Here is a 27,879-nt window from a genome sequence, read left to right as displayed (position 1 = left end):
AAGTTTGAACTAAGCAAGTGCCTGCCAGCACAAACAATATCCAGCTTCCAGTGTTAGACTTCTGCTTTTTAAAGCGATAGCTTGCCAAATTTCAGAATTTTCACAAATTTCACACTTCCTCCCATAGCCCAAATGTAGCTGATCAGCCAAGACATGTTTGTTATCAGAAGTTTTCTTCGTTAGTTGTACACTGGAGCTACAAGACAAATGTTGCTAACAAGTAATGGAAGCTTATGTACACCTGTTAGCAGGGTGCTAACTGCATGCTTATTTTGTCATACACTCGCCTTCAACTCTTGTTGTTAAGTAATGTCAAATAGACTTGCTTATGTTGTTTCTGACACTATATGGCATACTTTTAACTCTAAACATAGACTAAAGTACAGACAAAAAAAATCAGGCATCAAGATGTCTGCAACTGTTGTTTTTAGCTATGTTAGGAATAGGGAGGAATACTGTTTGCATTCAAAACGTGCATAAAATGAATTGGAGGTGCTGTACATTACATGTTCTACAGCATAGCGTGCTGTCACCCCGACGTTAAGTTATGCTTGACACTATGCTAATGTTCCAACGGACAGTAACTGACAGGTGTACAGTTTTGCTGTCACGTGGATGACATCATACTGCAATACAGTGTCTAGTACCACAGCTATGTGGTGCTCGCATCAGGTACTCAAGTTCCGATGTTATATTTGCAGTGTAGTGATGTCTTTAACTTACTAAATCAAAGAAATCTATCACTTTCATTTTGTCTATCAGAAAAGTGTAAAACATTGACCTATTGTTTTTGTCAGATGTGTGGGAGCATGTCAGTACGTAGCACCCTTTTGATTTAGATGGTGATGCAACAAAACAGCACTGTAGTTCAGTTGTATTTTTAAAATTCCTGTTTGGTTGAGGCTAATGTAGCTATCAAGTAATTGGAATTTATACCTCACCAATTAGCATTATGCTAACTTTATGCCTTACTCGTCACACACTCATCCCAAACAGTGTCAATTTGATAAGTACTCTTAAATAGACTTGTTTAGTAAGTGTCATTCTACAACCAAAAGTGCAAGATATACCAAAATAGCAGTACAATAGAGTAACAGAATATTTGGTGAGCTTTATAACAGAAAAGATTAAGATACACATGAACTACAATGCTATTTTATTGTGTTACCACCTCAAAATTGTGCAGTGCTACTCCACAAATATTCTGCTGTTATGTTGTACTGGTTGCTACTGTGCTTAGTTTGTATTTGAGAGTATTTAACCCCTTGACTTAGCTATGCAGTTAGCACCATGCTAATGGGGTCTAAACTTCCATTACTTGTTAGCTTCATTACCCTCATAGCTTGAATGTGAAATTAAAGAAGCAAATTCGGATACCAGACATATCTTGGCTTCTTGGCTATGTTTGAAGGGGGAAAAATACTGTTTCAGTATTTCAAGTTCACCTCCTCCTTCCCTCTCTTTCTTCTTACTGCTGCTTTTTTGTGTTTTTGCCAAACCTGTTTTTTCTCTCTCGTATGTACACACCCATCACATACACACTGCTGTCTGTTGTTGTCAGACCTGTTCCTCATTTGCTTGTGTTCTCTCTCTGTTTGTGTTCTATATTTTAGACCTGAATCTGTGGAGGCCAGCCCTGTGGTAGTGGAGAAGTCCAGCTACCCTCATCAAATCTACAGCAGCTCACACCACTCACACAGCTACATCGGCCTGCCCTATGCCGTGAGTAAACACACACACACACACACACACACACACACACACACACACACACACACACACACATACATACACATACATACACATACACTCAGTTCAACTCAAAAAAAAAACTTTGAGTTACCGTGTTCACATGCATTTACAGTGTTGCCAAAGCAGTTGAATCAATTTATCATGCCCTAGAGATCGCACAATACCACTTTTTCTTTTCCAGTATTGATACTGATATTGATCATCTGCCAATACAGAGTCTATATTTCTTCTTTAAAAAATCATGTTTAAAGGTACAGTGTGTAAGACCCTCACTCGTCTCTTTCCAAGTGTGTAGTAGAACCTGCGGTGGCCGTCGGATTTCGGCTTCTTTGATGACGAGAATTATTTGCTTTTCTTTTGCTAAATAAAAAGTATTCTCACAATACAAATGGTTAGCCACCACCAGTAGCAACCACTGATTCTTCTTTCTGCATCTTCCAACCAGTGCCATAACACCACCAAATTCAAGCTGCTACTTCAATGTAGAAACATAGAAAAGGCACTCTCTAGAGCCAGTGTTTGGTTTGTCTGTTCTGGGCTACAGTAGAAACATCGCGGTGCAACATGGCAGCCTCTGTTGGAAGAGGATCCACTCTTTATGTAGATATGAAAGGCTCATTCTAAGCTAATGAAAACAAGGATTCATATTTACAGGTGATCATACACTAATGAACACATGGTTTTGTATACTGTATTCCATTTCCGCTAATAGATCCCCCAAAATGTTACACACTGCACCTTTAAAATGAGCTGTTTTTAGTTGAAGCATTTCACTTAAGGTGGAAACTAAAACTGACTCAACTCAAAAACTCTTCTAGCCCACAGGAAGATATACACAGTGTGAGTGCTGCTTCAAAATAGGTTTGTTATAGGATTGAATCAGATTCATTCTTTTCGAAAATCCAATTATCCATCCAGCGTTTTCTGCTGATATCAGGTTTACTCACATACACAAAAAAACACACTTGCACTTATGTATACAGTACACTTACGTTATGTAAACACATATGCATCTCTATGTCTCTTTTTTTTCTTCCTCTCTCTCTTGCCCTTATCTCTCCCTCTTCCTCTCTCCCTCTGTCTTCTTTTTGTTTATTTTTCTTTATTTCTTTCTTTCTTTCTTTCTCTTGCTTGCTTCCTCTCGGTGTCTCTCGCACTTGCAGTCTGTCTCACACATTGAACCTCTCTCTCCCCCACACACATATTTGGCCTCTGTTTTCACACACTTTCCATGTGAGTGATACACACACAAACACACACAGACACACATGCTTAAATCCCTGGAACATGTGTACTTTATTCAGATGGGGAAATATATAATTGTTTTTATTTTTATCAAAAATGTTTAAAAATCTTAATATTGTACGAACAGCATCTTGTCTACATATAAAACATTTTGCACATGCAATAATGAGGAAAACTAAACTCAGCTGCTTGTATTTTGTACTGTTAGCAATTTGAATTGCATGCTAGCTTTAAATAACTGTTAACTATGTCGGTCAATAACAAATTAAGTCCTGCTACTCTATATTGAAAGAATGTCTTACACACCTGACATGGGTTGTTTTGATTGGCCAGTGGAATTTTTACGTAGTTTTGTAAACATTAACCTGATTAAAAGCACATTTTTTTCTGCATATTAGAACATGCTGTTTTTGGCAGTTAACTGTTTAAGCAGCCAAAATTAAAATCAGTGTTGTTGACACACATGCTGCTTTCACGGTATGGATGATATATTGCCTAGCGCTATATGCAAATGTTTTCCTCCAAGAAGTGCATAAGTATTATGTTACAAAATCTACATCATCCCATTAGTTCTTTGAAAAATGTATCCATGAAACCATATTAGTAGATTCAGAATGCAACAAAACAAAAGTCAGTCCTTATGAACTGATAACTTCCTGTTGAATGAAGCACACATTTGTCTGTTTGGCCTCCCCTCTCTCTCTCACACACACACACACACATACACTCACTCTCTCACATGCTGTGGAGCATGAATGTTCCCACCTTTCTCTTTCACTCTCTCCACACACTCTCACACACCCTCTCCACATTGACCTACATTCCTGTCCCCTCTCTGTGTTAACTGTTAAACTTCCACTGCAGCAGTTAAGCACTCTGTAAACAAAGCATAGGCATGGTTATTCGAATATATATTGATTTATATTTGTTTACTTAATTGAATAAGGCACCTGTTGTTTGCAGTAATTTAAATAATAACTTATTGTCTTAATGCATTTAATTTATAATATGAACTGTAAACACATTTATTTTGTAGTACTGAATAATTTACCGTAGATACAGAATATTCCACAGTACATACTGAATAATTCATTGTAGTTATTGAACAAGTTGGTGAATAATTCATAGTTGATACCAAATAAGAAGTCTTAAGTTGAATAACTGAGCAGTAAGCCTGTAGCTTAAGGGGTCACAAAGCCCGTTCCTACTTTGAGTGCTTTTTGGATTAATTAGTTAATATTCTTAACGTTGAATGTTGCTATATGTTTGTGTTCTTGGCCATTATAAGCATCTTTGGATTATTAAAAATACAACACAGTGGGCACAAAAACAGTTGGCTTTTTTCTCCAAGCTATTGGTACTACTATGTTTTTAGTGGAAGAGATTGCCAATATTAAGAACATTTTTGAAGCAGTGTTATTTTTAAAATGCAAATACGTTGTTATTATTATTATTATTAGTAGTAGTAGTAGTAGTAGTAGTAGTACTGTTAACCAGTCTCCGGGTCTTTTCTGTGTAGGATCATAACTATGGGGCACGTCCCCCACCCACGCCGCCGGCGTCCCCTCCTCCCTCTATGCTGATCCGACCAGGTGAGGGTGTGTTTGTGTCTGGCGGGCGAGCAGGTGAAGGTGTGTATGTGCCGGTCGGTCAGGACGAAGCATCCAGAGGAACCACACTCAGCACCTCTGAGGACGGCAGCTATGGCGCAGACATCACGCGCTGTATCTGCGGCTTCACACACGACGATGGCTACATGATCTGCTGCGACAAGTGCAGGTAAGTCACACACAGACATACACTATGGCTGCAGCGATTAGTCAGCAGTGGTTATGGGGGAAAGGTTTAAGATGTTTATTAACTGGATGTAGGTTTTCACATTTTTGAGGGAGAGGAAGTTGACTTGTCTGCACCTCCTTCTGCTGTGCTGCGGCTGTTGTGATTGTTGACAAGCTCTGCTCAGAGTAGGGACTATGTCTCGTGATAAGAGTGCAGGCTTGTAGTGAAAGCTTGTGAAAGCAGAGCTGTTTTATGTCAAAAAAATCTCAGTGAAACTGCAACTTGTTTAACTAAATGGCAGTGATGGATTTAAATTACTGAGTACCAGCACATCTTTAGTATTGGCTATTGATGGCAAACCAGAGCGACTGTGATATTTGCTAGGTAATAGCCATAAGATGCACTTCAGAGCTTGTTCAGTTTATTTATGACATGAGTAAGTTTTTGGTTGTCTGTGGTACATTAACCTGCATTGCTGTGTAATTCTATTAATACATGTAAAAGGTCTTGATAACATTCTCTTTAATAACCATGTTGTGCTGTGTCAGTGTGTGGCAGCATATAGACTGTATGGGGATCGATCGGCAGCACATACCTGAGACGTACCTGTGTGAGCGCTGTCAGCCGCGCAGCCTGGACAGAGAACGCGCCATCCTACTGCAGACCAGGAAGAGAGAGAACATGTCTGGTGAGTCTGACACATATACACACACACACTATCAGAACATTGTTAATTTCAGAAGTGATTTCAGACTTTTGAATGGCACACAAACTCACACTGACACAAGGAATGGAGGCAGTGATAAAGTGTGTGAACCTTCAGCTTTCGTGTCACTGTGCTGCCCCCTACTGGACATGGAGGCATAACAACTGCAGATATTCTCAATGTCATGTTATTCCCAAAGGACACTGGATCACTATAAACCATTTACTTGGCAGCTTCTGGGTGTTTTGTTGATGTTTGTTTTTGTAACATGACTTCTGAATTTCTGAAGTGCGTGTGATTCTGTTGTACAACTGCAACACTTCAATCGTTGTATTTAGTTTTAAAGAGTTTGACAATGGTCTTTCAATTATTGAAGGCTATTTTCTGCTAAGAATCTAAGGTTTTAATTATTTCCATTATGCTTAATGTCTCTTTTTTATCACATATATTCATTTATATGCACAGCTGATGGCTTTTGTTGGCTTATTGTTTTGTCACATATTCTTGACTGTGTTCATCAGAGGGTTGTAGCAGATGTGCAGTGATGATCTTTTAAAGATTAAAACGCATGGTTTTGTGGCCGGTAGGGGCATGTCAGTTCGAGCCAAATTACGTAAAAGTCAAAGTCAGGTCGATGACTAAGTTTCAACTTTACAAAACCTAGCAACTGCACTTAATTTGTCAAAGAAGGATATAGAAATCATACTATGTAATTATACAGAAGGTAAAGCAGTTATAACAATAAAAAGCAACACAGTCTCCACTGCCTGCCAGTGTTAGAGCGTATTGGAGTAATAACTGCTGTATATTCTTCTATGTAGCATGAATTGTTTCCTCCACTGAAAAGCTATGTTTTTTACATAATGGACACCACATCTGTAAAAAAAGGGAAAAAACAATACCCGAAAAGGTCTGGCAGGGTCTGTGAGAAGCCTGTCCATGATTGATCAGAAGCTCGGCCCTGATTGTCCAAGAGCTATTTAGGCATGCAGTGCAAGTTACCATGGTGATGTAGCTGGTATAAAGTTATCCACTGTCATGAGATTGAACTAAGCTTCAAGTTAGCTGGGTAAGCAAGAAATCCTGTTTTGTGAGACAGCTCACACTATTTGACCATTTCATGCCATGATTATGCCTGATGAATGACCAGTAGTTTGGAAGCGGATGTCAAATTCTAAAGATTTCTTCCTTTTCCTGTTAAGGGAAAAAGAAACAGTTTTGGAAGTATGAAGTTTTCTTACAACAGTGATAAACATATGCTCTTTTATTTTTGTGTTCTAGACGGCGACACCAGCGCCACAGAGAGTGGTGACGAGGTTCCGCTGGAACTTTACACAGCGTTTCAGCATACACCCACCAGCATCACGCTCACCACCGGTCGCCTCGGCAACAAGCAAGCCGACAAGAAACGCAAGAAGAGTGGAGACAAGGAGCCTGCGGCTCCAGCCCGGGCTAAAAAGGTCCGCTCGCTGTCCGATCACTAACTTCAAAGTGATAGCTCTGCCACAAATCAGCTTTACACTACAGATGTACAGTGTAGTCAATCTAAAGTTTGCTTCTTTTTTTGCACTGAAGCAACAAGGCCAAATAGCAGGCCAGTTAGCTTGGTACTAACTCCATGATGATCACACTCTTGCCCTGAACTGTGTTGAGTTGTGAAGTATACTCTTAATAGACATGCTTATGTGGTTTCTGACACTGTATAACAGTTATCTATGAACATGGACAAACGTTAGATAAAAACTTCGTTCCATTTTGTCAGTTTCTTTGCATGTCATGGATATGGGGAAAATAGACAATGGAACAATAGAACTTTAATTTTCATGAATTTTAACCAATCTGAAGCAGTGGCATTGCGTTCACAAATACTTAATACGGTGTGAGATGCTTTTTATCCAGTGAAATGGTAGTGAAGTCTGCTCTTGCAATAATTTTTTTTTCTCATCTTTCAGGCATTCCGTGAAGGCTCTAGGAAGTCTAATAGAGTAAAAGTGAGTATCATATTTACGGCATGCAAATCAGACCCATGATGAAACTGTTATGGAGCCTGTTATTCTTAATATGTGATGGGTGGGGTAGTTGTGTTTTGTTTTTGTTTTTTTTTTTTTGCTGTTGTTTTTTTTGTAAAAAATGCGCTTTTGCAGAAACTTTCATTTTTTTTTAAACTGAAAAAGCAAAGCTCTTTCTTTTTCTTTGCTGAGGTTAAGGTCAGGGTTTGGTTTTTGAGACATACTATTATTACTTACAGGCACTTAAACATAATACAGTAAGATCCAAAGGTCACATTGACCACATTAAACATTTTTGATTGGATTTTAGTGTCTTTAAACAAAATGAACAAAGTTTTTGTTTTGTGCGTGCTGTCATTAAAGCAAGGGAACATAATAGGTATAGAGGCCTAGATTTGTAGTAAGGGTCACTTCTATGACTCCACATCTTGACAAGAGTATTAAAAACGTGTGTGTTGTCAGGGCTCTGCTCCGGAGTGTGAACCAATGGAGCCTCCTTCTCTGTGGGAAAATAAAGTGAAGTCGTGGATGGAGCGCTATGAGGAGGCCAGCAGTAATCAGTACAGCGAAGACGTCCGACTGCTGCTCAGAGTCAAAGAGGCTCGAGACGGAAAGACACTCGCTTACAACACACACACCGCGGCCTTCAAACCACCTGTAGAGGTATCCACATGCACACACACACACACACATGATGTTTTCCCTTAAAATAAAATTCCCAGGCTTAATGAAAGTGTGACTACAGTTGCCTTGGCTGGTACAGAGACACGCTAGCCTACATCAACTAAACATATAGAAAGACTACATTTGAGGAAGGCAGGAGTGAATTTCACAAAAAAAATATGTTCTCGCAAGACAATATTCACTGCTTAATTTCTTGTACTAAAATTAGAAGAGTGTAAAAAAAATGCGTCACAACACGTTTTTAACTGAAGGTTGCAATTCAGCTGCATGTTTAGAAAATGTTCAGAAATATTAAGCATGTGCTAAATTATTGGCCAATCATTTGGAATGTCATGTGATTACATTGAAAACAGTACAAACTGGTTTGGTCATTCGTAAGTTAAGAAGAAAGCAACTCTAGAACTGCTGCGGTGGAGTTTAAAAGCTTAAGGAGAATTCTAGATCATACCAAAATAAATCTTTTGTGGTAAAATTTGGCATTTTATGATGCATGAAATTGATTCCTGATTCCTGATAGTTGATTGTGTGGTCAGAGGAGATGTACCTAAGAAATACCCAGATACTATGAATATATATATATATATAATAGACTTATAAATAGTGGATACTACACCTATGCTTATTGACTTGTTCCTGCTCCTACAGAGTCATGTTCAGAAGAACAAGCGCATCCTGAAGGCGGTGCGGGACTTGGCTGCAGATTCACTCATTATAGAGTACAGAGGGAAGTTTATGCTCAGACAGCAGTTTGAGGCCAACGGCTACTTTTTTAAAAGGTGAGAGATTAACACTTCAGCATTGGTAAAACAGTTTGTGTTTGCATGCATCTTTAGCGCACATGACGTGTGATACCTTATAATTCTAGGCTTATTGACTACCTATACTTCTGGACTCTAGCAAATAAAGTAAACATGTACTTATGAAGTGTTTCATTTAAATATGCATTGAAAACAAGCCATGGCTTTTATATTTAGGCAAAAAGTGCTCTTTGCATTTATTATTTTCCATTTATCTTTGTCTTTACCTATGTTTAGCATTGGGTTTATGCTTATAGGTTTATTTCTGCAGTTATTCTTTGGAATTAGTTTATGGTTAGGGCTGCGCTATTTAAGTTCAGATCAGGTTACAGTTAGGATTAGGATTACAGAGATTTTGTAACCTTTAGGTCATTCTTCTGTCATTTCCTCAGTTTTCCTTTGAGTTGGGTGGGGCTAAATTTAGCACAGGTGACGTCAAATCTGTACCAATAGTACCAATCCGAGTTAGCAATAAGTATACGTCAGCTCCTCGCGTCCCCGACAAAACTCCCAACAAGTAGGCTACATAAGCTTTTCTAAATTTGTTAACAGTGCTTGTTATGAAGGTTTGTTACATCCTTGTTTGTAGCTCAGCTAGATGCTACTTTCTGCTTGCATTAGCCATCTGCGGCAGGATCCTGCAAAAAGTATTTAACTGTATTTATGAGAGTGCACTAGCTAGTGGTCTAATTTAACTCCAGGGATAAAATATGTCAGTCCAGAATTATGTTAGCTACCAAGGCTCACAGTGTCTCCAGCAACTGTAATGTGCAGGGTGGCACTCAATAAGGCACCCCCAAACCCCCCCAACTGGAGGTTCGGAATATGACCATATCGACTCATAACGGGACCTTGTGTGCCCTCTGTTTCGGAAGTACAGTCCAGCGATTAGCTTGCTTGCTATAGATTATGGATATAACGTTAGTGCTGAGCATTTAAATATCGACCACAAGTTGTCTGAGTTCTCAAACATTTTCGGCCGAATTTAATTAGATCTCTCAAACCACCATGAGACAGCTCATTCTCTGTTCTGCACTTTTTACTCACCATTCAGAGAGCAGCCAAGAAGAGTGAAGTGGTTTATTTTTCTGCGGCAGGGGCTCAAAGGTGTAGGGCTGAACCACACCAATTGGTGTATTGCTCAGCACTGCCACTGAAGCCACCTTGGCTCAGATCTTTTTTCTGCTGCGTATCTTTACTATAAAACCAAAAATTTAAACAGCTGAAACCATATTGATCGGGGCTTTAACCACTGGATGGTTAAACAGTACAAAATAAAACACTCATAAGGTTTTAAATGGCCAAAAACTGCCAAATACAATACTCAAAAGGCTTAAAAATTCACACCTACTGTAATTCAATGTCCTAGATTTTTATTTGGAATTCAGTGGGTGTTTATTCACAGAATATGCATTAATATATGCAAGCAGAAAGGTGAACTGATTTTCTCGCTCTCTGTCCATGCAGGCCGTACCCATTTGTGTTGTTTTACTCCAAGTTTGACGGCTTGGAGATGTGTGTAGATGCACGCAGCTTTGGAAATGAAGCACGTTTTATTCGCCGATCCTGCACACCAAATGCAGAGGTGAGTGTTGTGACTGCAGTTGCATGACGCAGCTGGTTGCAAGCAAATATGTAAATGTTGTTTTTGTCTCCTTCTCAGGTGCGGCATGTGATAGAGGATGGCATGTTGCACTTATATATCTACTCTCTGAGGTCCATCCCTAAAGGCAGTGAGATCACCATCGGCTTTGACTATGACTATGGCAGCTGGTGAGTACACATACAATAAAATGTTTTATTCTCCATTGTTATTGTTCACCATCAATATCAGTATTCTCCGCAAACACCATCATTCTTATGTATGTCACCTTTTGACTTTACCATTTTCAGGAAAATAATTTAATCAGCCAAATGAATGTACTAATGGAGCACATTTCATGGATATCTGTGAACAGAGTACACTAGCCTTTACTCATGCGACAGCTAGTAACACTTTTACAGACACAAGTAAATAACACATTTTCACACCGTCTCTGACCATATTTTTTTTCATGTCTGCTTAATTTTTAGTAAATATAAAGTGGACTGTGCATGTGTGAGGGGGAATCAGGACTGTCCCGTGCTGAAGCACAACCTGGAGCCCACGGAGAACCTCGGGTCAGGCACACGGCGGCGGGGCCGAAAGGATAAAGAGCCGATGGTACGGGATGATAGCGGGCAGAACCAAAACCTCACACTGGACTGCGATGGTCCAAAAGGGAAAACGAGCAACGACAGCAAACAGAGGAAACTGTCGCCCCTACGAGTGTCCATCTCGAACAACCAGGTACTGTGTGGATATGTATGCACAGGGGCGCGTACGCACGCGCACACACACACACACACACACAGAGTGTATTCAGTCATACACTGTATAGACACACACCATTTGCACTCACATACTTCCCAGATTATTTCGATATATATTAGGGGTGTAAGAAATGCAAGATGCATCATGTTGCAGTCTGAAGGTTGTGCGTCAGCTGCATTGAATTTGGAATGATACATTGCATTTACGTTTGACACTTGGCCAACACTCTTATCCAAAGCATTGCAATTTGATTTTTTTGAATTTTGATTTTACAGAGGTAAGCAAAAGTAGTCATGTTGGGAGTCTTGCCCAAGGACTGTTATTGGTATAGCATAGGGTGCCTTAAAACCATTGTTGAACTTGATGAACGAAAAATGTACCTACACAGTACCATTTTTTGTGACATTTTATATGTAGCCTATATGTAGTCTATTGTCTATGTTGGATATGTTGTATATTTAGCTTATTATCTGAATTCTACTACTATGTAAATAGTTCCTCCGGTTACTTTTGTGTGCAAAATGTATGTTTAGAAATTATTCTGAATCGTACCAAAATAATCTAATCAAATTGAATCATGACAAAAATGTGAGATTTCATTACTTGCACTCCGGATATATACACGCTACATACATTCATATACATCTTAATTTGCTTTCATGTTAGCCCCATCTTTTAATTAAGAAACTGATCTCACACATTTGTGCTCTTTGGATGTGAATCCATGTATTGTCACTTTACGTTTGTTTACTTCCACTGATTGCATGTGTGTTTTTTCATATGTTATTGGTCATTTTATCTGTCCTCCTCATCCCTCTTTCCTCACCTCTCTCGTTCCTCCACCTTGTATTTATCACTTGGTGCAAAGCACCTGTATTCCAGTACCTCAGGATCTTACAGCTGTTATTAATTCAGGAATTGTCTCAGCCTGCTGAGCGTTGCCTTCTGTTCAACAAGCAAATCCAGGACAAATGGTTTCATTTGGTCGTAATACCTACAGTAAATGAAATAGGATAAGCTATTTTAAAGTCCCAGGGAGCACAGTGTAGAAAATGAGTGTTACATTAAACATCCAGCAAAGTTTGAAAGAAAAGATCTACTTTCAGGGCGCAGTGGGAATATGCATCAGCTGGGACCGAACATCTTTGTTTTTTTTGTTTGTTTGTTTGTTTGTTTGTTTGTTTTTTAAATAACTGGTGAATACAGAAGGCAAACAGATAATGACTTTACTGCTAGGAAGCCTAAGTCCTACTGCAGCGGTATAACTGTAGTAACTGTCTTCACATCTTCAAATCATCATTGCAGTGAAGAGAATGAGTAACTCAAATCATTTTGTGCTGTATCAAGATGGAGTTGCTGTTTCCTTTACAATTTTGTTTGATGGCCAGTATAAGTGTTACATTAGTCCTAGCTTGGTTATATTATTAGCCTGTAGCACAGTGTCTAAGCTGACTGTCAGGATTGGTTGATGCCGCAGGAATTACCATTGGCTGTTTGATGTATTTGCGTAGTGCATGCTGGGTGTTGTAGGGAAAGAAGATTGATGAATGAAAACATGAAAGTCAAACCTTTCAGGCTTAGGGATAAAATGCTGTGCTATAGAACACTTTTTATACCAGAATGGCCGTCTAAGCCGAAAAGTTTCTCTAGCAACTTCATATGCATGACATGACTTCATGAGGCTGGGCTAAACAAGTGGCAGTAAAAACAAAAATATGCTAGCCAACTCACCAGCCACAGACAGTAAAAACAAAAAAGCGTGATAGAAAAATCAAATCCAGCCTCCGAAGTGACTGGGTATCAGGCTGCCTTACTTACGTATCACTTTCTCAATTTTGGATCTTCAGTACTGCTGTGTGAAGCTCTGCTCCTTCAGGTTGGTGGCATGAATTTGTGTGTCACATTGCAAGTTTTGCACAAGGAATTAATCATTTCAGAAGTCTGTGATGCAAAAACATCCCTTGAAATAAAAATAATTTCACTCCCAGACAAAAAGCTACACCTTTTTATTGTGACTGGGCCTTTACTGTCATTTCTTTGTGTTTACACACTTAATTTCTAGTAAACTTAATTTTTATGAAATCGAACCCCAGTCTTACAGAGCCAGCACCCGGTCCAAAGTGAGCCGAACTTTTCCCCCTCGTTCTCCCCATCGTCTGCCTCCTCTCTCTCCCTTTATCATTCCTCCTCTCCTGAGTCTGTAGCCAGACGATGAATAAGGCCGCCCCTTTCCCCCTCTTGCAGGATCCTGAGTTAATTGAGGATCTAGAAGAGAAAACCTCCGTTAGCAATGAAGTAGAGATGGAGTCAGAGGAGAACATTGCAGAAAGGAGGAAGAAGATGGTAAGTGTGTCTCTGGGGAAGACGGTCGCCGTGGTGGCGCTCACGGTTGCTGTGGAAACTCTGCTGCCCTCCCTTTCCGCGGCTTCCCCTTTTTGCCCTGTGTGTGTTTGTGTGGGGGTTGTTTTTTGGGGAGTTGAGCTCCACTGTATTTGTTGAGCTGCTTACTATTGCCCCCACCCACCCCCACCTCCTCTGCTGCCAACCGCTAGCGCTTTCTCTGCTGCTGCTGCGTAGCCTAACCTGTCCAGTCGTAGCTTGGGAATTAGGGATGGGCATTTAACCATGTTTGCCTGTTTGAACATCCCATGTTCTTAGATGTGAAGCACCTCATAAACCTGGTTTGTAACTCACTTGTTCACTCATATCTAGCAGAATGAAGATTCTCCATGTGTGGGCACTAAAGTAGTGCTTAAGTAGCTTTTGTTGCTTGAGGTGAGACACTACAGGTGAATAGGATCATTTTCTTTAAAACGATACATATCACAATTAATCTTTGCCTACTAATGTTACAAAATGCATACATTTGCATATTTTTAAAAACCAAAAAACTAGCATTTGGATGATGTTTGATTTTTTTATTTTTTTTTAATATGTGAAGACACAATCCAGAGAATGAATTTTACAGAACAGATTTTTGGAGTCTCATGGTTGTGTTATCAAGAAAACTTTATTCACTATTAGCAAACTTTTGTTTTGGTTTTCTTTTTTAGATAGTTAGGTTTATTTTAGTTAGATTTGACAGAACACACTGAAATAAATATATTTCTATTGAGTTTTTATGATTACATTTGAAGATATGTTATACATGTTGTCCAAAATTTTTTAAAAATGATTGACATGACTAAAACCACTGTTTCTGCCTGTAGCGTTTTACTTTAAGCAAACTTTAGACTAGAGATTTTTGCTGAACCTCAAGTAGCTGAAGTAGAGTACATTCTAGTGCTATTATAAGAGTGGTGCTTTACATCAGTGACAGTTTGTGATTTTGTTAAGCAAATAACATTTGAGTATCCCAACAAGAAAACCTTTATATTGTTATGAGTAAAAATCACTGAAGGTTTATTGTTCGGTTACTAGGTGCAACTTGCATGAGAGGTGATTCATTACCTGGTGGTTCAGTTGATTTAGAGATGTGTCTTTGTATTTTAGACATATGTAATGCCACATAATTTACACCATACAGATCTGTTTGTTTAAAATATCCAGATTCCAGCTTCATCTCCGCTTAGGTGTGTTTTTGGCTTGGCGTTAGATGCAGTATCTGCTACAAGTGTTGCCACATTCTCTACAGTTCTATTTCGCATTCGCAATCAAAATGTTTTTAAAAATTACAGTGATTCGTTTTACAAATAAATATATTTTACAAAGATTTATTTTATGATTGTTCAGTTATTTATATATTTCTTAACTATTTTTAATTTGAATACTTGTATTCAGTTGACCTTTTTATTCCGATTTATCCTATACTTGCATTATTCGAAGACCTGATTCTGAGATTAATTCTTCTGTTATCTGTGTATCTGTGAATATCCACGCCTATCCCTGCTTGGGATGCACATCTCTCGATTTCATCCTCTTTCCTTCTTATGCCTTCTTTTGCACTTTCAGACTGCCAGAAACATTTTGTTGTTTTATTTTATCATTACTGTCCTCTTCCTCGTTCATTCTGTACTGTATGTTACTGTAGCTAGACTATAGTCAGCGGTATAACACATGTAATGTTTAACACTGGTGCATGCCTAAGTCTGTGAATTATTTGTAAAAAAATCTGTATAAAACTGATGGGCACCATCATTTGAAATTTTTGTATCACTTGTAAATTTTTATTCACAATATTAATGCAAGATAGATTAAAATATTATAAAACCAGACATAAAAAACATTCACTTTCTAGATGTTTTATTCACCTTTTCAGGAAGTAATTAATTGATGATTAATAACCTGTCTGTCTATTTACACACATTTTTGTCAAGTTGTCTGCCATGAGTTTTCTTTCTTTCTTTTTAAATTACAGCTTCAGCTTAATCAGGCTAAGTACAGATAAAGTAGTTTCACAGAAAGCAGCGAACACATTTATAGCAGCTAGATGTGTAGACTCTGACCTCATAACAATTCAGTTTCATTATGGCTTTTTAGGGAGTGAATCTGTGCATCATGAAATCTGAAATTATTTTTGAAACGACAACCGATCGATCCCTCGGTTGGCACAGCATTAAAACCTTACATTTTTGGGCTTTCAGTCTTTCCGTTTATGTAAATAATAGATATTGTGTTCTCTGGGTCAGAGAAGAAAAGGACCAACCAATGGTTGGGCAGATGAAGACTTGTATAGTGGAAGAATGAAAAAAAAAAAATCCACTTTCAAATTGCATCAGTTAGTGTCTTCAGTCATCAAACGACTATTAATTGTTGTTAAAGTCACACACTGGCTGTCACTCAGCACCCCGCAGTCCCTCAGCTCTGAATCATGCCTAGAAACGAGTGTATATGGGTTTTCATAAATCTGAAAAAAAATAAATTATTAAAATTAGATAACGTGGATGCATCAGTTATTGAGGATTCTGTGTACACTTCCATACGAGTGCTTCACATCAGTCACAATGTATGCCCTTGGTTCTTCAAAGTTCTTGTACCAGCAAAGTGTTTTGCTTTACAGTGCCATCTTTCTTCATTCCTTCTCTCTGATTTCCTTTAGGCGCTACACAGCAAGCTAGCTTCATAACATTGTACCCAAACTCACTTATCCTTCTCTCTCTCTTCTCCTCTCTCTTTTCCTCTTTCTCTGTGTGTAGACCCGTGAGGAGAGGAAGATGGAGGCCATCCTGCAGGCCTTTGCGCGGATGGAGAAGAGAGAAAAGCGGAGAGAACAGGCTCTGGAAAGAATCGGCACTAAAGGAGAGGTGGGGACTCGCAGTGATATTAAGGAAGAACCTCCTGCTACACCTGAGGCTGAATCTCCTGCTACGGTATGACTGAGTTACACAAACACACACACTTTATCCTAGCTTGAGTTTGGGGCATCATTCTGTGCCAAAGATAATTATACTTTTGCCATATCATGTATAGAAAATGTTTGACAAAATTTACATACATAGCATTTGCAGGCTCTCTTATCCAGAGTGACTTGCAATTTAGTCATGTTACAGAGGTAGGTGAGTGTAGTGTTAGGAGTCATGCTCAAGGACTCTTACTGATATGGTGTATTGTGCTTGCTTAGTTGGGGAATCAAACCCCAGTATGCTGCATGAGGGGAGCCATGTTACCCAGTATTCTATACCAGCTGGTACCTCTGATTTGTACACAGTCCTGTAAACCTGGCCACAAAAATGCATTGGTCAGAAGGACAGAAATCCACAAAGTATTAATGATCATTAGCATTAGTTTTGGTCAAACCATTCCTTCAATGACCAATAAGAAGACTGACATTTGTCAGTCATTGCTGCCGTTACCTTTAACTGTTTATGGAGACAAGAGAAAGAGAGAAAGTGATTTAATCAAAAGATAAATGACAGAAAATAAACACAAGATACGTCATACTGGTTGGTTGCTACTTATTTCATATAATGCGACATTGTTTATTTTTAATTTTTTTATTTATTTTTTTAATATAATTTCTTTAATACTGAATGAGCATATAAAAAGATTGACATTTGTTTATTGTTGCTCCAGCCTCTGCTGGAGACGGTGAAGGAGGAGCCGGGTCAGAAGCCAGCGAAGGTTAACCGGAACAAGCAGAGGAAGAGCTTCTCCCGGAACCGCACACACATCGGCCAGCAGAGGCGCCGTACGCGCACAGCCAGTGCCTGCTCCGACCTGCCCCCCGGATCCCCTGGTGACGCTCTGGAACCTTTAGCTGGAGAAACGCAGGATGGAGAAACTCCTTCAGCGCCTGAGGCCGACGCCCCACCCACCAGCGCCCCCGACGCCAGCCCACCTCACAGTGGTTCACCCGCACCAACCTGCCGCAGTGGGCAGAAATACCCAAAAACTAAAAAGGTAAAACACATGAGCCCTGAACATTCCACCACTATGTGCACCATCATATTAACCCTTTTTATTTGTTTTTCACATTATTGTTATTTTGCTATTTAAATTAATTGCATAGTTGCTTAAGAAATTTACATTTGCATTCATTTTACATGCAAGTCTTCATATAAACTTAAAGCATGCTTTTATCGCCAGCAGTAAGTTCTCACGTGCCCCTCTCTCTCTTTCTGTAGCACTTAGTGAGTGAATGGATGGGTGTGGAGAAGCAGGAGCGAGTGAGCCGGACCCCAGAGCCGGTTCCTGAGCGTCCGCTGAGGATCAGCAGTGATCCGGAGGTTTTAGCCACTCAGCTGAACTCTTTGCCTGGCTTGTCTTGTAGTCCCCACGTTTACAGCACCCCCAAGCACTATGTCCGGTTCTCCTCGCCGTTCCTGGCGAACCGCAGCCCCAGCGCTCCCGGTGTGCCCACAGGCCGCCGACGCTCCAGAGAGCTCCCAGAAACACCCCCCACCTCTGGATCTTGCAAAAAGGTGAAGGAGGATAGTCAAAAATGTTATCTGTATATTCTTTCATATCATATCAGTAATATTTTCTGCCTCTGAGCTAGGGCTAGGTGATATGGCCAAACTTATCTCTGTGTATTTTTCCACATCATTTGATATTGATAATTACCAATGATTAGTAGATGCATTTCTTAACATTGTATTTGAGTTGTGTTATGGACTCAGAAAATAGAACATTTAAGTAAAAAAAGAATCAATAAAAATTGACATTTTGAAAACTGAGTCTTAATCAATGTTTACAGGCTGTAGTATTGTTTTGGTCTGTGTAGTCTATGCCTGTGGCTTTTTATTGGACCAGTTGGTCTGAAGACATTTTCTTCTGTACTTTTCTGTACAGCGCTGGTTAAAGCAGGCGTTAGAAGAAGAGGGCTCTATGAGTCCGGGAGGACGCACTGCTCTCTTATTGCCCAGCGATGGTCCGCTCAGCCCTCCCATTAATGGAGAGTCGGACAGCCCCCTCCCCTTCAACGGAAACTGCCCTCTACCAGGTGAATGTCCAGGAATGCATACCTGAACCTGAGCAGTTGTAGTGGTCCCTTACAGACCTGGAAGATATTTATCTGTAATTTCAAACAAAAAAAAAAGTTCAACAATTGAAACCTTTAAAATATTATAAAACTGTAAGCATATAATTAGTATGTAATAGCTAAATGTAATCATAAGAGAATAAAAATAATTTTTACTGTATTGCTATGTATTTATTAATGTATATATCCGTTCATTATTGGGTTTTTTTTAAGTGGTCATTTCATTTAAATTGCAAAACCTGTTCTGTTTTATTTCTTTGTTGCAGAGCTTCCCACACCGCTGAAAAAGAGACGTTTATGTCCGCTGGACGCGTGCATGTCCGAAACTTCCACCCCGTATGCGTCCCCATGTGCAACCCCAACGCGAGCGGAATCCATAGACACACCAGGAACGCCTCAGTTACTGAATACACCACCCCGCCCCCGCCCAGACGACGCCAGCACAGAACCTTCAACACCTACACACCCCAACTCAAATACGTTACACACTGCGCCACAGGAAGTAAGAATACACAACAAGCGCACACAGCTCTCTGTATCAGTCAAACAGAGCATTACCCATAGCTTATAGATATACACTACTGTTCACAAGTTTGGAATCACTTTTTTCAGTTATAAACACATACATGTGTAAAATGGACCCAGTATTATAACACTAAAGTACAATATAATAGGTTTGTAAAAGATTTGTAGGAGTCTGTAAAATATGTGATGTGTCCACTATTCTGAACAGAGTTGTAGCTTAAGCTGTATAACGTCCACAATGAAGTTATAGTGAAATTTATATCTAGAATGAAGTTTCAACTTCAAGAATGAGGTTTTAATAAATTTAAAAATAGTTATAAAGTTAAAATGATATTAAGGTCCAGAATGATGTTAAAGTAACATTAAAACCAGATCCAGTCTATTATAACATATTTCAAGAATAAGTGCACTAAAATGTTCATTGCAGGTACTCTAAAATGAGTGTCAACGATGAAGTAAGAGAAAATGTAATATACAGAATGATGTTTTAATAACATCAATACCAAGAGTGAAGTTATAATAAAATAAATATCCCAAATGAACTTATAGTGACAAAAATATCAAGAAATAGGGTACACTAAAACGCATATGTAGAATGAAGTTAAAATAAAACTAATATCCAGAATTAAGTTCTAATAAAATTATCCAGAAAATGACTAAATATCTAGAATGCCTTATTTTTCACATGGGCTCAAATCTTAAGGTCTCACAAGAAATTACTATAAATAGAGTTACATTGCAGTATTTATTATTAAGCAGTATATTACATATTATTAAGCAGTACAGTACATTTAATAAATTGTTTACAAAAATGTGGAATTTAAAAAAATCTAAAAAAATAAAAAAAAATCCCTATTCCCTTTCGTACCTACTTTATACTTAAATCTACATTGTGTAAATTATTATTGAATAAAACCACAAAAGTGGTTACTGGCATGTGATTCCAAACTTTTGAACAGTAGTGTGGCGACGCTTGAAGTAGCCTCTTTGTGTTAGAGTGGGTCAGAGGTGATGTCCATGTTCTCATATGTACAGAGATTCATGCTATACATAATTACTATGTGCATCCACAGAGCGAGTCATCTATAGACAGCTCTCCGGAGGCTAGCCGAAGACCCAGTACACAAGAGGTCAGCTTACTTAGACTTGCTGAATTCTGCAGTCATGTACATTACTAGGGATGGGACGTAGTGCTGGATGGTATTGATGATATTCAATAACACTATACAATATGAAATGCAAGTTAGCATTAATAAAGTTAATAAACTCCTGTTTCCCGAGTGCTGCTACTTTATACTGAACAAATGTCATAAACACATAATGTTGCCTGTTTTGATTGGACTTTTTTGTTGTTTTCTTGTCTTAAAATTTCCCCAAAAGTAACCTTCTAGCGTAGTAAACATTAACCGGAAAGAAAAGCCTAATATTTAATTTTTAAACTATTCTTGTATTATAAAACAATCTGAAGCACCCAGTAAATGGCACACACTCCAGTTGATGGTCACAATAGAACCACTTAGAGAACAGAGCCTTTTTTTAAATAGGCTAATCGTACGAGGTTAGTGAAACTGTTACAGTTTGAAAGTATCATTGTCTTCAGATTTTGTACCATGATTTATTATTAAAACCGGTAATTGTCCCATTCCTAGTATTAATCTTTTTATTCCTGCTTTATTGCAGCAGCTGATCTTTCTCCCATTTCTTTTATTTCAGGCTGAGCGTCCTCCCTCGTTGTTGGCCTCCCCCTGTGTGCGGCCGCAGGTTTCTGAAAACGTTCCCCAAGAAACAAGACAGGTTCCTGCTGGCTCTCAAAGCCCTGACCCTGCCCTCCCTGAAGCCCATGACACAGCAGCAGACGAGGGAATGGAAGCTGAAAGCAGTACAGAAACCCCTACCACCTCTGAGCCCCCGGCGTCATCATATCACCCGTGGATGAAAAGCCCAGAACGCGGTGGCCTCTCATTCTCTCCTATTAACTCCAACCTGAGGGACTTGACACCATCCCACACGTTAGAAATGGGAGCGTTCAGGCCCGAAGCTGCAACAACAGGGAGCTTCAGTGAGGGGGTGCCCTATTACCCCTGCACCGAAGAAGGGGGCGCCATGACATTTACACGATCGCTTAGTGGAGACGGCACAGAGGGTGGGGGAACTGCTCAGAACCCACCACAGAAGAAAAAGGTGAGATGCTGCTCATTAGGAGGATTCTCGATTAGTGGTAAATTGAAGTAGTAAAACAAAATGTTCAACTTCAAAGGAAAAGATTTTTGACCATTTTTACATGAGTTTTCTGTTGGAAACATACTGCCAATAAAATCACAAATCAAACCTTATTGTGACTTTAATCATGAAAAGACTGAACTTTTTAAATCCGTGCAACCCATGTAGTGCAGCTTTTAATGACGTATAGTAGCAGTACAGTATCGCTGAAGCACATTTTATTCTCAGACATACAAATACTGATGCCACTCTGTCTAGTAAAGTGGCTGGTGGAATCCCAGACACCCCTCCCTTCTAGCTCCACCTTGCTGTTGTACAGTTAACTGTGCATCAAAAGATCACACTGTAGCTCATCTGTTGAAGCACGATTTGGATTGGCCATTCTGTAGCCCAGTGGTCCTGGAGATCTACCTTCCTGCAGACTTTACCTCCAGTCCTAATCGACCCCACCTGATAACTCTCACTGTCTTCAGAATGATTAGTTGAATAAGATATGTTAGATTTGATATGGAGGTGAACTGGGCAGGAAGGTAGATCTCCCAGAAAAGGCTTGGTGACCACTGCTGGTAGTCCATCAGTGTTTGTTTTCAGTTGTTCTTGGCTGGATATTTTTGGGTATTGGACATCCCAGCAGCACCCCTGTGTCTGATACACTCATACCAGCAGCACACACACTACTATGACCACTACCATGTGAGTGTCAATGATGGGCTGAGAATGATCCACCAACCAAGTACTATCTGGACAGCAGTAGTCCTGATGAATGGAATAGGGCCGCAACAGAGCAACAGGGCTACAGTCTGTAATTGCACACCTGTATAGTGGATGTATAAGGTAGGTGGAGCAGTCAGTGGCCAGTGAATGGGAGTATAAGGTAGGGGTTTCTGAAAGTGGATAGTGGGTGTAAACTAATTTGCTGTATTCCAGGTGTCTCTGCTGGAGTATAGAAAGCGACAGCGTGAAGCCAGACGCAGTGGTGGCTCTAAGGCGGAGTGCGGTTCTCCTGTTTCCACGGTGCCCCCGGTGGACGTTTTCCCCATTGCTGTAGAAACAGCCCCTGAGTCTGCAGCTCCTCTGGCCCCCAGGACTCCTCAGCCCAGTGAAGACCCAGATGGCCCCCCACAGGGGGAGAGAGAAGGAGGAGAGGGACAGTGGTACGATGCTCCACTTAAATTGTTGTTAGAAATGTGTTTATTGTGTAAGTCTCTCACTACAGCCCTAATATATTTCTGTCTTGGTTTTGTTCTCAGGACGTCATCAACTTCAGTTGAGCAGGCCAGAGAGCGCGGTTACCACAGGGCATTACTGCTGAGTGACCATCGCAAAGACACAGGTTAGAGAGACAATATATTTGCTGTATGTTTTTATTTTATGTTTCACATAGATTTTCCTGTCCTGTTTGCCAAAACAAAAATGTTTTGTTATTCTAACATGTTTTGGGTTTTCCCCCCAGATGGAGGAGAGACAGAAGCTGTTGATGCTCCTGTAAGGGAATGTCCTTCACCCAAAAGCTGCAAGAGCCCCTCGACACACACAGTAAGAGTTACACACCCACACATAAAAATAGTTGCAGTCAACATGGGCAAATGAATGTCAATCTAATTATCTCTAATAGAATGATAGCAAATAATAATCTGTAAAATATTTATTATATTAGTATTTGAGTATTCTGCAGTTTATGCCGATAAATCAAGTAGTCACAAATTGAAGAAAAAAAAAACAGGACAAATACAAATCGATTTAACAATCACAAACCATGTATAGCTGTTTAAAGGTTCTATAGCATTAAAAACAAAGAAATTCAAAAATGGGGAGCCTTGAAAATTACTTTTATGTCATGTAAAGTCATTTTTAAAGTGAGGTTTTGATACAAAAACACTAAGGCAAAAAAAGCATGAAAATGTGTGTCCTTCAGGCTGTGTTTTATACTGTAAGACAGAGCAGTAGAAGAATATAAAATATGCATTATCATGCAGACTGTCAGTATCCATGCAGATGGTGGGGTAATAAATGTACCTAATTAAATGGAGTAGTCGATTTTAATTGATTGATCGTACCTGCCCTAAAAGGAAGTGCAGTTCATTCTCATTCACATGAAACTAATTTTGTTTCTTTCTTCTCTCCTCAGTTCTGCTCTCCAGGCCCTGGCGCAGTGCCCCAGTCATCGTTTCGCTCATCTAAAGAGGAAGAATGCGACCCTCAGTCTCGTCCTCCGGCCCAGCCCCAGCCTCCGTCCGTCCAGCAGCCCGCCTCCAAGCCACCTCTGTCGAAACCAGCCCCTTTGACCCCCAGCAAGCTCCACTGCAGCACTTCTGCGGCTCCCCAGGGCCACTACCCCACTCCTTCGCTCCTTCCTTCTCCAAAACCTCAGCCCCAGGGTTCCCCCTACCGTGGCCAGAGGGCATTTCTTTCTCCACAGCCTCAAAGCCAGCCCCCACAGCCCCAGGCATCATCTGGATCTGCAGCTTTTCCACAATACAACCCTCAAAATGCCCCTCCTCCTCCTCCTCCACCACCTCCAGCACCTCCAACCTCAGCCACCTACTTCCAACCACAGCCTTCCCCAACTACAGCACCTTTTGCCGGGCTTAAAACGGCTGTGTCAACCCCGTTTCCTGGATCTCAGCCGTTATTGCAGCCTCACCATACGCTTCACTTCCAGAGCAACGCAGCTCCGCCACCTCCACCGCCTCCCCCTCCACCCCACCCTCAACCTGGCCCCGCCCTCTTGCACGTCAATCTCCAGGCTCCTCCAATCCAGCAACATCAGCTTCTCCTGAGCTCGGCCCCTCCACCACCCCCTCCGCCGCCCCCTCAGGGTCAGAGTACTCAGCCTTCGTTAACACAGCAGACAAATGGCAGCACCCTTCTGTCAGTCAAGCAAGCCCCGCCCCCTCCACCGCTCCCACCTCCACCGCCAGCACCCTCTAGTGGTGCACCACACCCTTTTCAAAATATGGCTGGCTTCCAGCCCACTCTAATCCACCAGTCAGCAGCCAGCAACCCCTCAGTACCACCCTCAACGTATCAACAGACTGTGTTACCGCCCCCTCCTCCACCTCCCCCTCAACAAACCCCGCCTCCTCAGTCCCCATCCAATCCTAACGCTCCGCAGATCACCAGCGGCAACCGAGGACCGCCCCCTCCTTCTTCAGCCGCCTTCCATAACACAGGCTACATGGGAACGGGGTGGCACTGACCACGCCCACTTTACCTGCCCCAGAAAGACTCATCTGGAGAGAGGGGCAGTGGACACATGGTGTAAACATAGGAAACTCGACCTTGTAAATATTTTCTATTTTACACACGGCCGAATGAAAAACAGGAACGTGGCAGAAGAACAGAAGGGTACCCTTTCAAAAAAAAAAAGAAAAGTAAAAAAAAACATTGAATAAGAACAGGACTGTAAAACAATCTGGAAAGACTATGTAAAACAAGAAGGTGGATGATTAGTGGTGCTTCATCACTTACTCACAAACCCCCTCTCACTTGCTGTTTCTCGTCCAGACTTCTGTTATTTGTCTGTTATTTTTCCCCTTTTTTCACCTGTTGTTTTCTCTCTTTCTACCTTTCTGTGGATCTCTGTTTTCCTCATCCCTGTTTCTTAACCCTTTTTCTTTTCTTTTTTTTCTTTTTTTTTTATGATGAACATTCCATTCTCCCCACCATGTATTTGTTCTATTAGTGGTTCATTTATAGCAAAAAGAAATGCTTTTTTGTATAGAGAAAACAAAATACAGAATTATTATTTTTTTTAATCCTTCATGTAACAAGACAAAAAAAAAAGAAAAAACAAAATATCTGTGCACGGCTGCAGAAAAATTCAGAAGAGACCTTTCTGATAGGCCGCTTCACAGCTCCAGGAGTGTGCACTTCTCTGTGTGTGAGTATGACTGAGTGTGAATTAGGAGGGAAAGGCGGAAAGAAAAGGGTTTGTATGCGCGTTTGTCTATATTAACGTGTTTTGTCGTGTGTGTGTGTGTGTGTGAGAGAAGGTGAGTAAGGTAACCCAGGCTTTGTCAGCCTGATTGAAAGTTTGTTCCTGTTGGCCGTAAGCGGTTTATTTTTGAATATCAATGGTTATTTGTAGAAAGTGTAATTTAATGTATAGGTGGTTTACTCCAGCTTTCTCCAGAAACAGGTGTAAATATCGGCTTCTTTTCTTTTCTATGCTTGTACAATTTGCTCCCATCCCATTTTGGAATATGGTTGTAAATATGAGCGGCTCTTGGCAAAAAAGGAAAACAAACAAACAAGAAAAAAAGCTGAATGTTTCTGTGACCGTAGCACTATTTTTATTTCCTTCTCTCTGGATTTATTCGATTTGTCTCTCTCTTTTATTTTTTATTATTCGTGTGTGTGAGTGTATGTGTGTGTGAAGAGCAGAAGCTCACAGACACAACACTGGTTGGATATTTTCATGGTTCATTATAATAAATCACTGTAATGACAGTTTTATACCACCTCGGCTGTCCTGTGTCTTCCTGTGGATCTGAAGTTAGAAAGGTTCCTAAACAATTTTTAATTTATTTATTTATTTTTAAATAGTATTTCAAAGGTTTCAAAGGCGGGGGGGTATACTGGAATATAAAAGTGTATACTGGTTAGTGGCACATCAGTAGTGTTACCAGGGTGGCAGAGTGGTGACAGGAAGCTTTGGCAGGGTGGCATGTTCATGCGGTGTCCAGGTCTATTAAGTACAAGTTTATATAGTGAAATATCCATACAACCCTCTGACCACTGAGCACACGAAACAAAAGCAGCCACCCTGTATAGTTTATCTGTTCTGATCAACTGTCTTTGGAAAATAACAGCTTTGTACTTAGTTTCAACTGTACCAAATTTATCAATGAATCCTATTTCCATGTGTGCCTGTCAGAAAACATTACATAAGCTACAATTATGTTTTACATTCTATATGACAGCCAAAAGAATTCGATACACTATCTCAGTAGTTCTGTGTAGGTAGAAATAACTTTTCGGGTAGGACTGTGAAAAAGAGACAACCTTGGGGGGTGTAGGGGTAGTTAATTTTCCGAACATATTATGTTCATATACGCCTAATGTTATGTCATTATACCTAATCCAGCGCTTATGTCAACAATACCCAGACTATCCACATCAGCAAGAATGCTTTATTTATATAAATTCAACCAACACTGCAACACCATTAACTATGAAGCATGTTTCCGCTCACCACAGCCACCACTTATGATTAATGAAGATAACTTGACTAAGATCAAATTTTGATATTACCTTATCAGAAAATGTTAGCAGCATTAAAACTATGGTTAGGAAGTTTTGAAAGCGTAGATAAGGTTATTAAGGGTAAGTAATATATTAAGCTAAGTCTGTGTAATACACTTTAAGTCAGGCAGAATTAACATTACAAACACACTATACTGTTACATATTACTGTACTATACTGATGACATGCGCATGTGCGGTAGGGATGTTTGATGTATAGGATGAATTTGACAGCACACTGCTAAAGAACTTGAAGCTTAAGCTTGACACCGACGGTTGCTTAGTGGGCTGAAAAATAAATCGTGAATATAAAACTGCACAGCATCAGTATTGTTTTTTTGATGACGCTACTATAGAAGATAAATATACAGGATTTACAAGATGAGCCTATGAAGACGAGCGCTATAGGAGAGTTCAGTAGAACACTGATAGGCACTGAGCTACAAAGAAACCTTGCTGACGTCAGCTTAGTTGATTAATGTTAAGCTATTTGAAGTGAGCTACCGTTAAGCCTCTGGTAGGGAACAAATGGCCGAGCTACCAATGTTAGTTATATTAATACGTTATTATTTACAGAGTATTACTGATAAATCGTTTCTGTTTATTTGCTAGAGAAAGGCATAAGCCATGTATCTAACGTCGAGGCTACTAGCACACTAGCCGACTCAATACCACAGCCACGAACGTGCCTTGACCAATTGGCATAAAGCTGCTTAAGAAAAGACGCCATGATTGGTGCGCTGACAGGAACCGCCCCTCGGCAGCTCTGATTGGCTGGAGTTTTGGCACCAACATTCAGACATTTTACAGCGAGCAGGTGTGATAGTTGAGCGCGCGCTGCGGAGCTGAGAGCAGAAATGATTTACGCGCACGTGCGAGTTCTGAGAAGAAATGCATTGTTGTGCAGATTTTCAAGTTTTGAATGAAACCAGAGTGTTTTGTTGAGCAGATCCGAAGGTGTTTAGTCCTCTCAGACCGGAACATTCCTCTCTCAAACACCAGGATCTTCTCTCAAACATTTTGGCACAAAACTAACTCCATACTAATGGGACCGAACGTTCTCCTCCGCTTTCAACGGCCCATCGTTGCTTGGCAACGACATTATACGCTCAAGGAATTTTTTTTTAGCAGAATACTTGTTT

At 40.2% G+C, this 27,879-nt stretch overlaps 1 protein-coding gene across 6 annotated transcripts in view; it reads left to right on the top strand.

The window, feature by feature from the left end:
• Window positions 1–25,953, top strand: part of kmt2e (lysine (K)-specific methyltransferase 2E) — a 57,610-nt gene extending 31,657 nt beyond the window's left edge. For 4 of the 6 annotated variants that reach the window (XM_036577212.1, XM_036577213.1, XM_036577218.1 and 1 more), the window contains 22 exons: window positions 1,614–1,722; window positions 4,517–4,776; window positions 5,325–5,464; window positions 6,764–6,942; window positions 7,435–7,473; window positions 7,954–8,154; window positions 8,821–8,951; window positions 10,440–10,557; window positions 10,636–10,745; window positions 11,046–11,301; window positions 13,570–13,668; window positions 16,461–16,634; window positions 17,338–17,664; window positions 17,889–18,185; window positions 18,556–18,706; window positions 19,012–19,247; window positions 20,344–20,400; window positions 20,984–21,451; window positions 22,418–22,644; window positions 22,741–22,823; window positions 22,944–23,026; window positions 23,619–25,953. In XM_036577212.1, the coding sequence (XP_036433105.1) occupies window positions 1,614–1,722; window positions 4,517–4,776; window positions 5,325–5,464; window positions 6,764–6,942; window positions 7,435–7,473; window positions 7,954–8,154; window positions 8,821–8,951; window positions 10,440–10,557; window positions 10,636–10,745; window positions 11,046–11,301; window positions 13,570–13,668; window positions 16,461–16,634; window positions 17,338–17,664; window positions 17,889–18,185; window positions 18,556–18,706; window positions 19,012–19,247; window positions 20,344–20,400; window positions 20,984–21,451; window positions 22,418–22,644; window positions 22,741–22,823; window positions 22,944–23,026; window positions 23,619–24,689 (4,816 nt within the window). In that variant the 3' untranslated portion in view covers window positions 24,690–25,953. The remainder of the gene's footprint in view (window positions 1–1,613; window positions 1,723–4,516; window positions 4,777–5,324; window positions 5,465–6,763; window positions 6,943–7,434; window positions 7,474–7,953; window positions 8,155–8,820; window positions 8,952–10,439; window positions 10,558–10,635; window positions 10,746–11,045; window positions 11,302–13,569; window positions 13,669–16,460; window positions 16,635–17,337; window positions 17,665–17,888; window positions 18,186–18,555; window positions 18,707–19,011; window positions 19,248–20,343; window positions 20,401–20,983; window positions 21,452–22,417; window positions 22,645–22,740; window positions 22,824–22,943; window positions 23,027–23,618) is intronic. The other 2 variants (XM_036577216.1, XM_036577214.1) reach the window with 2 other exon arrangements.
• Window positions 25,954–27,879: the final 1,926 nt, after the last annotated feature.

The sequence above is a fragment of the Colossoma macropomum genome, unplaced genomic scaffold (assembly GCF_904425465.1).
Source record: "Colossoma macropomum unplaced genomic scaffold, Colossoma_macropomum, whole genome shotgun sequence".
NCBI lineage: Eukaryota > Metazoa > Chordata > Actinopteri > Characiformes > Serrasalmidae > Colossoma > Colossoma macropomum.
This window is presented reverse-complemented; position numbering and strand designations above follow the sequence as displayed.